Source organism: Gobius niger (genome assembly GCF_951799975.1).
Source record: "Gobius niger genome assembly, chromosome: 11".
In the NCBI taxonomy this organism is placed as follows: Eukaryota; Metazoa; Chordata; class Actinopteri; order Gobiiformes; family Gobiidae; genus Gobius; species Gobius niger.
Window position 1 is genome coordinate 12,526,916 of NC_136862.1, and position 13,072 is coordinate 12,539,987.

General features: G+C 39.0%; 1 protein-coding gene and 1 long non-coding RNA gene across 3 annotated transcripts in view; both read right to left on the reverse strand.

Moving 5' to 3' along the window:
- The window catches only part of LOC306970034, a 224,332-nt gene that overhangs the window by 33,274 nt on the left and 177,986 nt on the right, over positions 1 to 13,072 (reverse strand). The window lies entirely within an intron of this gene.
- spns2 (SPNS lysolipid transporter 2, sphingosine-1-phosphate) overlaps positions 1 to 13,072 on the reverse strand; it is an 82,996-nt gene that overhangs the window by 30,947 nt on the left and 38,977 nt on the right. For both annotated transcript variants that reach the window (XM_079565842.1, XM_079565843.1), the window contains exon 3: positions 4,079 to 4,215. In XM_079565842.1, coding sequence (XP_079421968.1) covers positions 4,079 to 4,215 — 137 coding nt within the window. The remainder of the gene's footprint in view (positions 1 to 4,078; positions 4,216 to 13,072) is intronic.

Genomic DNA, 13,072 nt, shown 5'->3' on the forward strand with positions numbered 1-13,072 from the left:
AAGAAAAGCTAAGGGAGTGTGAGGCGCTTCCAAATTATGGTTCGCGCAACACAATCCGTTGTTCCAATTCAACTTTTTTTTACTCTTAGCCAATCTTCATTTCAATAGCAACTCATAAGCCTATAATCTTTTATCAATCTAGTCTCCCTTCTTCCTCTAAGGCTTCTTGTTTTGAAATACATATGAGGTGGCGAAATCATGATTTATCCACACCGCTGCTGCATATCTTTGTGTTTGTCAGATGATAAACGATTTGCAGAAAGTCTATTTTATATTTTTATTGCTCTGTTGTTAGTGGTACATGATGGTAGCCATAATATCTTTGGGGTGTTTTGAAACTGTATTTTGAGTGAAAACAACAACACGCTGTATGGAGATGCGGCACAAAAACATTGCAAAAATGTAAGTATCTGCATTGAAAGAGCCATATAAAAAGTGCTTCTTTTAGTTTAGTTCTCTTTCAACGTCAGGCCCTCCAGTATAGAACCTCTGGCCTCCATGATGATTTTGAGAATATTATTACACTAACCAGTAGGGCTGGGACGATGCACTTTAGTCATGAGCCGATATGTATCACGATACTCAAGGGCCAATCCAATACGTATTATGATACAATAAATAATTCATATGTTTACCTTAAAGCAGTACTAAGTAACTCTTGCCCCTAGAGGCCATAAGTGCAATTGCAGGTGTCTTAGCAAGTTGCGATTTTTTAACGCATTAATTGTCCGTAAGAGTAAATACTACGCTGACAAAAAAGACAAAGGGAGAGGGGGATATTGTACATCCAATTACACAATGGAAATAATTTCTTTCCCTCAAACTTGGCTGTAAATACTGTTTAAAGTGGCGCTAGCCCACAGGTAGCTTTGCCCGTTAGCCTGTTAGCTTCTTCTTCGTGATTCTATTAGTGTGTATTGGTGGCTCCGGTCCGGTGGCAGTCAAGTTCCAATTGTGTTTTTTTGGCCAGAGACACCAGGGGGAGATGAAAGACCCTCTAATCATCCTATTAAGACTTGTATTACCCCCCGAGGAATTACGAAAAGGATTTATTAAGGTAGATAAGTTACTTAGTATTGCGTTAAAATGTGTAAAAGGAAAACAGTCATCAGTCCAAAGGATGACATTTATCAAAGTGTTAACATTGAAAAGCGCATCAACACAAAATGTAACAAAGTGCTGTGTAACTGTTACTGGAAAACAAATAAAAATGCCTCCAAACACGAGTATTTAAAGTGTTGCGATACTTGATAAAGTTTTGATCCTTGGCATAGCAGTAAAAAGTATTATGATATGATATTTTGTCCCAGCCCTATCAGACACCAGTCAATATTGTTTGCATTTCCTGGCAAAACACACAAGTCATATATGATCACTTTATTTGTCCCGCGCACCCCTTGAGTCGTTAATTTATACTCCGAGTACCCCCTACCTTGAGGATCGTGCCAATATTACTACAAAGTGCCCAACTGAACTAACATTAATCTGTATTTAATAGTGTGCTGTGATGAAAGTGAAGCTAAATCACTCTCAAAATCAGTTAAAAGTAACTTTCCTTTGAAATAAATAATTGAAATTCTACTCAGTTTCACTTTCTGAAATAATTCCAAGTATCCCCTGCTAAGTGGTCAAGTATTCCCAGGGGCCCCCGCCTGGAGGTTTGGCAATTGGTGTTTTGGCAATGTAGTCACTGCTGTAGTCACTTCATCTACTCTAAAAGCAAATGGATAAACTGTACATTTTGCTTTTATTCCCCAATGTCCTGCAGGGATTTTCGAAGTATCTTGATCCAATAGCTCCTTACGAAACGAGTCCTTTATTCCTTTAGTCGCTACAATAAACTGCAGGGTCTTAAATGTGTAACGACAGCAGTCAGTACAAGTGGTTATTAACATTTCATTGGCCGTCACATCTTCAGTCTCTCATGTCAAAGGCGCGTGTGTCGGTTACATAACAGTCATGTACTCTATAGTCCCGTTTCAGGCCTTGGGAGTTGTCGGGACGGGGTTAAGCCTGGGCCAGAGCATTGAGAGGTCGCCATCACTCCCTGACATGACACGTTCACTTCCAGTCGGGTCATTAGCGTCTTCAGTAGGGCTCCTGTTCAGGCAAATTGCTGGAGTATTTTTTGTCAAGAGGAGATTTTAGGCAAAGGGTGAGCCCATGAGAGCACTGGTGCACATGGCTTTGGGCTAAGTGTCAGCTGTGAGAGGGATTACTCACTGGAGACGTGACAGAGTGGGCCGCCATGGCACTTCATACAGGCGTGCACTGCATACTTCCACTTTATTACCCATACGAGGCTTTGTTATGAATTTAGAAAATCGCTACCAACACACGGCAACAGAATCAGGGGGATTTCAGAAGAACGCTGTTCAGTGATTTTGGTTTGTTTTTTGGAGTCTGCATTAGCGAATCTGATGATGTGTTTTAGAATTGTTCCAAAATGTGTTCATTATAAAAACCCTGTCTTTCAGAGGGACATAATTGATAAATTGGGGGCCCTCTTCAACTGGCCCGCTCTACACCCTGGCTTTTTAACGCACTACACTCCTATGTAGGCTTTACTTAGTACATTGTACATTAAAAAAAAGGAAAATTGTGCACAAATTAATATTATACTGAGGATGGTAATGACAACTGGAAAGTAGCAAGATCACGGAGTAGCAAGATCACGGAGTATAATAATGCACCGTTTTTACATGAACCTAGTGACTTTGGGTAATGTTAACAATGTTTTGCAATGGTAACCATCGGAAAGAAATATATTAATGATCGCCTTTTGTTACTTGCTTTGTACTGGTCATCGTACATGAAACGAGACCATTGTTGTGGCTGTGTTTTGTTTCTGTTAATTACATAAACATTTCAAACAATGCTTTGTAGGGTTTGGCCTGTGTTAAAACAGCCGCTTTGAAGTGTAATGCTGCTAATTAAATGATTGATAAAGTATTTACAATTGGATAAAGTTAAATCATAAACAGGTATGTTGTGTGTGCATGTTGTGTTCCTATGTTCCTATGTATTTTGTAATATGTTCCTTTGTACTATTGTGATATGTTTTATTGTAATGATCGGGGGTGGGCACTCATAAGCTTTTTGCTTCAGCCCACTCCTTTTGAGCAGATTGTTAACTGCTCAAATAAACAAATAAACAAATAAACTTGTCAGTCAAAACATTGCTGAGATAGGGCAAATAATGGGAGCTTTTGGATACAATGAGGACCTAAAACAAGTATTTATAAATGAAACGTTCTGTTGCTTATTCACTTGCCCTGATGAAGACTGACTTTTTTTTTCTCTCTAAGTTCATGTTTTCAAGGTTTTTGTCCTCGAAGAGCACCGGAACATTTTTTTGGACCCACAGAAGCACTCATCTTTAATCTTGATTCTGTTGCTTATTGTTGTGAATATAAAATTCTTTACACATTTAAATTGATGGAATTAATTATTGTTCATGGCTAAAGATTGCGTTGTGGGGCAGGGGAATTTTCATACAAAACTTGGACCCTGGGGTGTTTTGTGTTTGAGCTTATCTATTCAAATTATGTTGTTGTTGCTTGTTTGAAATGAACATAAACATAAAATTCTTAACCTGTGTGACCTATAGGGTTTTACGAATAAGAAGCAGAGCTGGTGGATTTCTATCTCATCAAGTGTGGGATGATTTAGTGTTTCTAGTTTAGCTGTCAGCTGTTGCATACAAAAAGGGTGCCATGGTGCACGCTGCATGGGGGGCACTTCTTGACAATGAATCCAAATCCACTTGTCAAAGGGCACTAAAACAACAGGCTCTTATCTTCTAAAGCATTGTAATGGAGACAAGTCTGACGCATGGCCCTTCATTAGTTGATTGGCATGCCGCCAGAGAACTCCGGCTATAGGAGAAAGAAAGCGAGACGTCTAGAGAAGCGGAGCGAGCGTGTCATTCCTATTTCACAAGCCATACTATCAAGCATATCCACATCATAAGAGCATAATTAGCTTGTCATTGTAGTTCAAAGAGGCAGTGGCAGGCTAATAGAATAATGTGATAGGCAGAGAGAGAGGCTGAGTGTGTGCGGACTGAGAGCCTTACCTCTTTGCCGATGAACGAGCTCATCAGAGTAACAATGGACCAGAAGAAAATACCGCAGCTCAGGATGACCTTTCTGTTGAAGCGGTCGCCAAGGTAACCAAAGATGGGAGCCGCCACCATGAAACTACAGATGAAGACTGTGGAGGACACACACAAAAAAAAAGAGAGCGAGAAAGTGTTACTTAATGAGATGCAGAAAGTGTTTAAGGATGCTGACATTAAAATCCTTTGGTTTGAAATCCCCCTGAGACCTCGGTGTCAGCCAGAAGGTCAGCTTAATAAGCCAAGGACCTGGACCGGATCAACCGCGTGATAGTGGTGAAGGACGGCCAAAGGACTTCACTGCTTGCTGGCAATCAGACTTTCACTAAACCCAATCTGCACTCAGAAAACCCATAGCTAAAGAATAGCTAATAGTGCGTGAGCCGATGGCATTGGGAATAGCTCTGTGTGGGTTTCAAAAGATTCAATTTGCAAGGAGCTGCACGGAGGAGCAGCGATTCCCACACATAAAACGAGATATAAAACGGAGAGAAAGACCATTAATATCAAGAGGCTGAGTGGAGCAAGGACAAAAAAAAAAAAAGACAGCTACTTTCTTCGTATTGATCAATCTCGATTTCCCACTCGATTCAAAACAAATTAACATAACTTTTTGGGTGTCACTTATCAAGGCAAGCCGAAAAAGTAAATTCTGTTGCATGTTACACTTAATTTACCCTTTTGACGTTGCCTGATTTACATTATTAGGGTGACAAATTTGACATCTAAATAAGACAATACTGCGTGAGTAAAAAAAAAAAAAAAAGAAGGTAAATGGACTTAACTTAAAGCGGCTAGATGCAAGATATACTCACTACTGCCACCTCAGGTCATACGTGTAGCTGCAGCTTCTGTATTAAGCTCGTGCATGACGGCACTTCGGACCCGAAGTAGCAACTTTTTGAGTGACAGTGCAGGATTTTAGAGGCAGTTGTGGTAAATAGGTCTGAGCTCATTCTACACAATAGGACATGGCTGGAACATGTAGGGGGAGGAAAATACATACTTTTAACATTTTTAAACTCCGTATAGTCCCTTAAAGCAGTACTAAGTAACGTGTTTACCTTAATAAATCCGTTTCGTAGTCCCTGTGGGGGTAATACAAGTGTTTATGGGATGATTGGAGGGTCTTTCATCTTCCCTGGTGTCTCTGGCCAGAAAACCATGTTTGCAACTTGACTGCCACCGGTGCGGAGAAAGCAATACACACTAATGAAATCACGAAGAAGAAGCTAACATGCTAACGGGCAAAGCTAACTGCGGGCTAACGTCACTTTAAACAGTATTTACAGCCAAGTTTGAGTGAAAAAAAATATTTCCATTGTATAATTGGATGCACAGTAACCCTCTCTCCCTTCGCCTTTCCTGTCAGCGTAGGATTTACTCTCCAAGACAATTAATAAGTTAAAAAATCGTAACTTGCTCTACACCTGCAGTTGCGCTTATGGCCTCTAGGGGGAAGAGTTACTTAGTACTACTTTAAATGGCGCTTTTCTACCTTCTTCAGGCTCAAAGCGCTTTACTGAGTAATTAACCAGTCACCCATTCACTCTCCAATGTACGCAGACACTGGAGGCAAGTAGGGTGAAGTGTCTTGCCCAAGGACACAACAACAGTGTGTATTTGTGGGAGCTGGGATTTGAAACCCCCGACCTTCTGATCATGAGACGACCTGCTCTACCAACTGCACCACCATCACCTCAAAAAGCATAAATACTACGTACAACTACGTTTTAGTTTGTTTTTTTACATTTTCAGTCTGTTTCTTTTAGTGGCAGAGCTAATTAGTCTTGCATTGTTTTTATGATCTTATGAGGACGTTTTTGTTGTTTAAATGTGCTATACAGATAAAGTTGGATGAGTTGGCTGTCAATAATCTTTTGCACGTGTTACTCGTTTTGCACATGAATAAATAAAACGCTCGGTAAATGACCCTCTTTGTATTCAGATTCACAAAAAATACAACATACGAATGAATACTTTCCACTCCATCGAACACAAAAATCTTCCATTCACACAGCAGAGAAGAGAGAACCTGATGTATTTGAAAAGGCTATCTTGTGTGATGAAAGAGAGAAGAGGAAGCGCCATCACTGACACACGGCTCTAAATAATTCCCCATTTTCGAACTGCGACAACTGCGCCTCATGTCGCGGTGAAAGCTACATAAGTGCTCCTCAAACGCATTGCCTAATTGCCCCTGCCGCCTTCGCACCGGACAACAAGGCCACTTTTTGAAGGCTTTTAGTCAATATTTATGAGGCTCGACTCCATCCTGCCCTGTGTTTTTTTTTTTTTACATGCAGAGCGTTTCGCCATTGCAGGGGGAGAAAGGGCAGGAGATGTTACCGTTGACAGCGGCGAGGGGAGTTGGGGAGTGTTTTGACACATCATCAGCATAAACACACAAATACAGAGGAGAGCGGAGAGGGGATGGAGAGAGATAGAGGGGACTGTTATGTAAGGCTATAAGGCAGCGTCGTGGTGCTACAGCTGCGCAAAAAGATAATCTGATCACTGCGCAAATGCAGTTTGGGTGTGTGATATAATAGCCTGATACATGTAATCTAAAGGCCCTCTCTGAACCATGCAGTTACTCAACAAATGGAAAATAGGGGCATCTAATAATGAGCTGTTTTGTATTTTTTAGTCCACTTTTTATTGCTCATTTTCTTATTACTAACTAGATGAATGGAGAAAACAATTAGCTTGGACACACAGCAATTTAAAACCATATTATGGTATACAAATAAGCTACAGATGAAGACAATAACAATATTCACACAAACATTAATCGTAGCTAAAATAGCTCTTTCAATGTGGAAGGCATGAGGACAAATTAAACGCTAAATTAGAGGCATTTTCCAAATCACTTCCTTTCAATCAATATTGAACCATGCATTTGATGAGCGATCTAAACTCAATTAAACATTTTTCATGCCTAATTTCCCACAGATTGGGCTTCTCTGCTGTTCATTTAAAAGATGAGTAGTAGTGCACATACACCATACTTTTACTATGCAGCAACGAAGTGTTATGTACAAATCCTTAATCATTAACTGGCCTTTAAAAAGTCATTAACAGGACCATTCAGGCAATTTTATCTGAGAGGGTGTTGTGTAATTTGTTTATAAGGTGTGCCATGTGGAGGCTCATTATCACGTTTTGGTGGTGTCAGCACTTGGGAGAGAACTGTGTGCAACTGATTAATGCCATTGTCATCTTTTTTGGGGTCCTCAAAAAAAAGGTGAAACATGAGTTATGCACCTCTTTAAATTCTGGAGAAAGGCAAAATATTCACCTTATTCCGGAGGATTGCGTGGGCGCCGCCATGAACTGTGCCTGCCCCTTTTCTCCTATAAGTCAACATGGGACTGGAGAAGTCAAGATAAAATCAGTTACTAAACGAAAACAAAACCGGTGCAGTATTGACTTGTTGGTGCAAATGACCATTGGCCTTTTTACACAAATCAATCTGCTAACGTTTAAATGAACGGGCTTCACGCTCTACCGGAAGTGTCAATACAACGGAAGTGCCGAGACAAGGCAAAAAGAGGCAAAAGTGGGCGGCCATGTTCCGCCATGTTTGTGGCATACATTTTCCATAGACTAACATTAGCTAAAAAGAGTAAAACAAGTGAAGAAAAAAGGCGTGAAACGACTCTATTAGTTGTTGAGTCACTACTGGGAAATACATCTAACACACTGTGGTGTCCAAGTGTTTTAATGTGAAAAATAACTCCAGTATTTTACCTTTTAAAATCTACATTAGTTTATTATTGCTGCAAATCCCATGATGCTTAGCGATATGACATCATAGTCCTGAACTCGATCATACTTTTTTAAGGGACTAGATGAAGGCTGGTAATTGTTATGCTCACTAGTGCCGCCTCAGGTCTTATGTGTAACTGCACCTTCTATATTAAGCTTGTGTATGACGGCACTTCGGACCCGAAGTAACACCTTTTTGAGTGACAGTGCAGGATTTTAGAGGCAGTTGTGGTGAACAGGTCTGAGCTCATTCTACACATTAGGACATGGTTGGAACATGTAGGGGGAGGAAAACACTTTTAACATTTTTAAACTCTGTATAGTCCCTTTAAATTCCGGACAAAAATTAAATTATGTGTTACTAAAATATACATTTCTTTATATTTTTGTAAGACGAAAGTATAAGTGTCACAAGTTGAGCCAGTAATCCCGTCTAGAACAGAATACAGAAGAAAAGGTAAAAGGCAGATTGAGCACGGTATCATTTCAGCAGCCAAATCCAAAATACTGTGAGCAGCACACGGTGTGCTGGAGCCCATGCCGACTTATGTCACATATAATCTTTTTAGAGGCTCACTGACTCCCAGGAAACTCCCCGTCATTTTTAAGAGCCTCCATAAAAAACACTGTCTGTCTCCATCGGCTCATACCACAATCTGTCACACTTTGGTCGCCGCTCACTTCTTCCTCAAAGAAAAGCAAATTTTGTTGAGTCTTAATGGTTATATGGTATTTAGGTGTAACATGAAACAAAAAGCATTCCTTTGACAGCTATGCGATGACAAGAAAATGAACATCTTTTTTGGGAATCGAGACAAAGGAAAAACAAGCATGTAGACATAGCTTAGAGACACAGTCACACCCAAAACTCAACAATAATAATACCTTAAGTACTCCAATGAACAGTGCAAGGAAGTGCTTCATCATACCTTAAATGGAAATCACACGAACAGTAGATGCAACGTCAATAGATTTAAGTTTGTAAACAGCGCCCAAATATGACACACATTTGAATATGTGGTGTGTCCACACTGGTCACATTCCTGAGCTGACCACCATTGTTTCACTGTTTATGCAGCCAGGCGGTGTTTGTGTGATCTTGTGGTGCCATTAGAGATAAGCACTGGCAAAAGACCAAGCATTACAATGGATGGACGACAAATGAGTGCAAGTGCGCCGCAGATAGAGACACGAGGAGGGCTAGCGGAACAGACAGGAGGTCGACATAACATCCTTAACCTCAGAGCTTGTATGATAACAAATGCCTGGCAACGGTGTTTAAGAACAACAATCACTTAAATGCTCTGGTGTTTTATACTGTTGGAGAGTTGCTAATATGTAAAGCAGCCAAACTCACTTAAAAGCTTCTGAAAATCCACTGAAACCCATGACAATATGTAATTTTCAATGTGTTTTACTAATCCAATAAAGAACCCGCCCACTTCTCCCACTCTCACAGAAAGAGCAGGCTTTGATTGCTTTGGATTTCAGATCTGGTCATCTGCAATAGTTTTTTTAATGAAGAATCTGGCTATAATTAACATATTTTACATCAAAATTTGAATATTTTTTTTCAACCATGGTAACGCTCAAAAGGAATATCGTATTAGAGAAATGCTTTTGTTCACTTTACTCCAACCAAATCCAATTCCTAAGTAATGTGAATAATGATTCAGTCTGATCATGTATGTAAAACCTGCATGTAATACATTGGCATTGCTGTACATAACTGCGAACATAGCATTTTCCTTCTGTCCCTCATAATTATAGTTTGTCAGGTAACTCACTGGTATTCCTGTAACACTGTTGAGGTAACAGACTTGTAATTCTGTACATATAATTAGTATAACCGTAGGACCTCATGTGTAGTATCTCTAGAGGAAGTGACCTCAAATGGAGACCGAGACCTTAAACAAAGCGTCCCAGTATCGGCTCCTCCCGACATCCTGCCTTTATCGTTAGCCTTATGTAACGTATTCATCCTAATAACTCCACACAAACATGCGCTTCCTTTACACAACCTGTTTACCTCATTAAGCTGCAGAGTTAATGTAAACTATAGCTGGCATATTTGTACCGCAGTATCGGCGTAAGAGCCCCAACAATGAAGCAAAGGCCATTCATTATAGCCTTGTTAGAAGTATTAGTGGTTATTTATTAATCTCACCCTGCCTGACTCCAAGAGCATAACAATGACTAAAGTCGTGGTGACGTGGAGAATATATAAAACTTGAATATATGAAAATATGAAAACGCATTTATTTCTAGTACTGGATGGACGATTTGTGTCTTGAAATCAACATATAGTTCATTTTTGAGCCCAGAACCAGCAACATGGAGAAAACTAATGCAAGAATCACATTGCACTCACTAGCAATTGCTTTTACATCTATTATCTACAGCTATTGCTGCCAAACCCTCTTGTTCTTTCTAACTCTCATGTGCCTTTAGACAAAAAAAGCCACAAAGCTTGTATTCTGTCACAATGATGCTAATTCCAGCTCATAATCCGTCAGACACCAGAGTGCCGCCCTTGTTGTCTAAATTCCCATTGAAATTCTGAGCATATTTGTTGCTCCCTTAGTAAAAGAATTACATCAATTACCACAGTCCCAGGACATTCGGCAGCAAAACAAAAAGCAGAAACAAACGCAGACACAGAGAGCTCTAAAGGTGTTGATGTCCTTTGAGCTTTAAATGGAGTTTGTCGTCGCCGAGATGCGAGACAGCGGTGACTAATGTTGAATCTGTGTCTGAGGAACTTTGAACGACCTCAACACACATAGAAATAGCTTCTTTTTTACAGTATAGCTTAAAGAGGAAGTTATTTATATTTAACACTGAAGAACTGAACTCACTCTTATTCTATGTTAACATTATTATTCACATATTTAATTTATTTATTTATTCTAAAGTACAGTAAAGTAAAGTAAAGTAAAGCAAGTGCAATAATAGTAATCGTCCTCCCAATACTATTAAACATATATTTGACTACTGTCTAATTCAAGTTTAGAGAACAATGCCACAAAGAACAACAAAAAAGATTGCCACTGTTCTATATTATATGATTTGCATTGTAGCATATTTCCCTTGATTTGAGTAGGAAAGTAAAATAATCTGTCAATGGAACAAGTATTTTTGCACATAAAACAAGAAAAACGATCTTATAGCTCTTAAAATTAGACAATGAATCTCATTTGACTTGAAATAGATGCTTTTTCTTATTTTAAGTGCATAAATACTAATTCCATTGGCAGATTTTGGTACTTGGCAGGCAACAATTTCTCAAATTAGGATAAAATGTACTTAATTCAAGTAAGTTGAATTTATCTAGGCATGACTTTTCACAGTGATATAGACTTTTTACCCATAAAAAGTCAAGAAAAGTCAAATAATGAAATGAGAAAACCCAATTTGACCAGCCACATATATATTTGTCTACTCAAAAGCGCTAAATCCATTGTGCTAAAGATCTTTCAGATGGTTCACTGAAAGGACCTTTTATTGACGGCAGCTCATCACAAAACCAAACATGGTATGAAAGGCCTGTCTGATATAAAGCTGGATATTTCAGGTGAAAAAACATCGAAAGCACTTGAGCTGAATATAAATCTGCACCCGAGGGCCCGCCCACAGTCGGATCCCCCGTACAATGAGGGGGGCTCCTCACCGGACGTCCAGCTCCTGTTTGCGATTGGTCCACATCATAACAATACCACTTAGGATGACTCACTGTGTCTGTGATTCAGCCCTACAGTGAATAGAGCGTCCGGGGAAGCAGATGCCTGTTTGATATTCACGTTTCCCGACACCTGCGCATTGGAAAGTCTGAGTATTTCACATTTGGATTATTCTAACAGTTTCATCTCACATCCTCGATAATCCATAATGCACTGACACAGATCCACACTCGATCATAATATGCCTTCTTAAAGGGATTAAAGCGGGATATCTCCAATCTCCAGATAAGACTCGACAGGAATATGATTTGTCATGGATTTGACGACTGCCGCTTGATAATAATACTAATGCAGAGGATACACACTTGAAAATACATGCTTTCAATTGAATTCTAGTTCAGTATGTTCTCATGTTCCAACATTGTTTGTTCTGAGCGCTAAGTATGGATCAAATAAAAAGTGTAAATGATGAATACAAACTGAATAGTTTAATTCCATAGTCTTTTCTTTTTTCAAATTGGTCTAAATGAACAGTACATGTACAGTAGGTGTTAAAGCATTAGAGGCACAACTCTAAACTTTAAGAATAGCTGATCTACTGTATTGTATTCAATAGTATTATTATGTACCTCGCTACCCCTTTATAAATCTCAAACCCACTTATTTAAACTCGCCTACTCACTTTGATTTGCTTTTAATGTCCATTAGGGTAATACTTTATTTTACGCTACCCTTGATACATTGTACTCACCAAATTTAGTACAATGTAATGTGCTCTGAAACAATCTGTAATAACTTGTACCAATGGGTTAGATACACAATGTATGTAATATGTATTAGTAGTTTGTAGGTACATAATGTAATAAGACATAACTCTAAATCTAACCATCCTTAAGCCCAAACCCTAAGGGTCTTGTGTCCTATTACATTATGTACCTACAAAGTACTATACAAGTTATTCCATTGTGTATCTGACCCATAGGAACAGGTTACTACAGATTGTTTCAGAGCACATTATATTGTACTAAATTTGTTGAGTACAATGTATCAAGGGTAGCGTAAAATAAAGTATTACCCAAAAGGACATTAAAAGCAAATCAAAGGGAGCAGGCGAGTTTAAATAAGTGGGTTTGAGATTTATAAAGGGGCAGCGAGGTACATAATAATACTATTAATACAATACAGTAGATCAGCTATTTTTAAAGTTCAGAGTTGTGCCTCTAATGCTTTAACACCTACTGTACATGTACTGTTCATTTAGACCAATTTAAAAAAGAAAAGACTATGGAATTAAACTATTCAGTTTGTATTCATCATTACACTTAGTATTTGATCCTTACTTAGCGCTCAGAACAAGCAATGTTGAAACTTATATAATTGTAAAGATGCTCTTAAATCAGCACCCCTTGATGTTGCTGCGTATTGCACCATAGTTGTTCTAAAAGTCTTCTGTTTTGTGTCTTTCTTACAGACATCCATCCTCAGCTGCAATTTGTGTATT